General features: G+C 58.5%; 1 protein-coding gene across 1 annotated transcript in view; it reads left to right on the forward strand.

Moving 5' to 3' along the window:
* The first annotated feature begins 908 nt into the window (after positions 1–908).
* Positions 909–2,113, forward strand: part of ARPC1B (actin related protein 2/3 complex, subunit 1B, 41kDa) — a 7,759-nt gene continuing 6,554 nt past the window's right edge. The window contains exons 1-2 of the mRNA XM_006889636.1: positions 909–972; positions 1,692–1,796. Of these exons, the coding sequence (XP_006889698.1) occupies positions 909–972; positions 1,692–1,796 (169 nt within the window). The remainder of the gene's footprint in view (positions 973–1,691; positions 1,797–2,113) is intronic.

A 2,113-nucleotide genomic window follows, 5' to 3' on the forward strand; every position in this document is an offset into this window, starting at 1 on the left:
GACCCCACCCCTTGGCAGTGTCTGGCCTGCGTGCCACGGGCTGCCAGTAGGTCTTAAGGACGGAGCCAGGTCTGTCTGCCTGTGCCCTCAAGCAACAACCCACTGTCTCGCGGTTGATTCCGACTTCGCAGGGCAGAACCGCCCCATAGGGTTACCAAGGCTTTAAATGTTTCAGAAGCAGACTGCCTCGCTTTCCTCCTGATGGGCTCGAGTTCCAGTAAGCAGACTGTGCCACCAGGTGCCCCTTGCCCTGGCCCCCAGGTCCTTGCAGACCTGCAGCCTCCCGCTCCCCCCTCACCTGTCCCCACGGGGGCAGTGAGGCTCAGGCTTGGAGTGGCATATGCTGTGCACCCTTCTGGGTGGTTGATGGCGACTGGGTCATCCAAACCTATGAGTAGATGTGGCCTGCTGACCCGTAGGCTGGTGACTGGAATCCGTAGGCCCCTCTAGAAGAAGCAGCCTGTTCCTTAAAGATTTGCAGCTTTGGGGAAGTTCTGCTCTGTCCTGAAGGGTTGATAGGAGTTGAGATTTACTGACCGCGTCTGGCTCGGGCTTGAGGACACTGAGGTAGGGTCATCAGGAGGCTGATCCGGCTCAGGGTCCCAGCCGCACTCACTTGCAGTGGCTTCTTCACCTGTAGTCTCTCCCTCCTGTCCAGCCCCATGTCCTCGGAGCCTCAGAGATGTCCTGTGGGAGTGGCTTTTGTAGGAGTGAAACTGAGGCCCCAGGAGCCAGACTGGAGTACTAGGGAGGTGGACAGAACCAGGATGGCCTGGCCACCCTCCCTGCAAACTGCTAACCCTGCCCTGAAACCAAGGGGCTTCCTGTTTAGACCAGAGAGTCTCCAGGCCTGGTCTCCACTGGGTGAGGCTGACTTGGACCCCTCTCCCAGGCACAGGAAGGGCACCATGGCTTACCACAGCTTCCTGGTGGAGCCCATCAGCTGCCACGCCTGGAACAAGGACCGTTCCCGTGAGTGCCTGTGGGCTGCTGGGGGGGTGTAGGGGGGCTCGGGCCCACGGGGTGTGGGGTTGGTGGCACCCTGGCCCATGGGTCCATGTGGGGTTGGCCACTCCAGGGCCTGCACAAGTGCATGTTCACTGAGGGTTTATGAAGGAAACACGTGGACACCCTGGGGATAAGCAGGGCCAGCAGGTACAGACATGAAACTGAGGGAGGGAGCTCAGCCACACCTACTGGGGCTCCTAGCTGAGTAGGGGTCAGGCACAGAGTAACGACATAAGCACGTAGTGCAGGCAAGTGATGTGAGGTGATGAAAAGTCCCATGGACTCGAATGGAAGGCCTCCTGGAGGAGGTGATACTTGCAGAAGCAGCAAAGAGACAAGAGAGGGAGCCCAGGAGTGTGTCTGGCTGGAGGGGGCCCCTCCTCCAAGTGACTGGTAGTGGCAGCAGCAGGATGTGGGAATGGAGTCAGGAGGCTGGGGGGGCGGGGGGGGGGAGGTGGTGTGCAGTGAGCAGTGAAGAGAAGAGTAGCTGGCAGCTACTGCCCTCTGTGAGTGTGAGGGGTCCCAGTGGTCAGAAAGCTGCTGTGAGGACATTGGTGGACAGTGGGGGTCAGAAAAGGAAGCAGCAGGCCCTGGGAGGTTTTGGGGGCTGCTCAGCTGAGTTGTCACTGTTGGGGTGGCCTGGGGGTCCTGGATCTGCACTCCTGAGCCCCTCTCTCCTGCAGAGATCGCCATCTGCCCAAATAACCACGAGGTGCACATCTATGAGAAGAGCGGGGCCAAGTGGGTGAAGGTGCACGAGCTCAAGGAGCACAATGGGCAAGTGACAGGTGGGCCAGGTGACGGGGGGGCATCCAGGGGCCATCTTACCCTCCCACTCACTGTGTCACGTTGGGTGGCGGGAGCTGCAGGTAACAACCCTAATTCAAATTTACTTCAGTGATAAAGGAAGGGTGTTGGTGGTTTCTGTGATTGAATCTCCGAGGTTTGTGGGCTTCATTCAGGGAAGGCTTGATCCAGCTGCTCAGCATTTCTGAGGATACATTCTTTTCTGCCTCTTGGCTTGGCTTTGCAGCATGTTGAGTGATGGTTTGTTGTTGTTGCTGTTGTTATGTGCCATCGAGTCAGTCGCCTACGACTCATAGCG

Source organism: Elephantulus edwardii, unplaced genomic scaffold, assembly GCF_000299155.1.
Source record: "Elephantulus edwardii isolate Elephantulus edwardi_28Jun2011 unplaced genomic scaffold, EleEdw1.0 scaffold00080, whole genome shotgun sequence".
Taxonomy (NCBI): domain Eukaryota; kingdom Metazoa; phylum Chordata; class Mammalia; order Macroscelidea; family Macroscelididae; genus Elephantulus; species Elephantulus edwardii.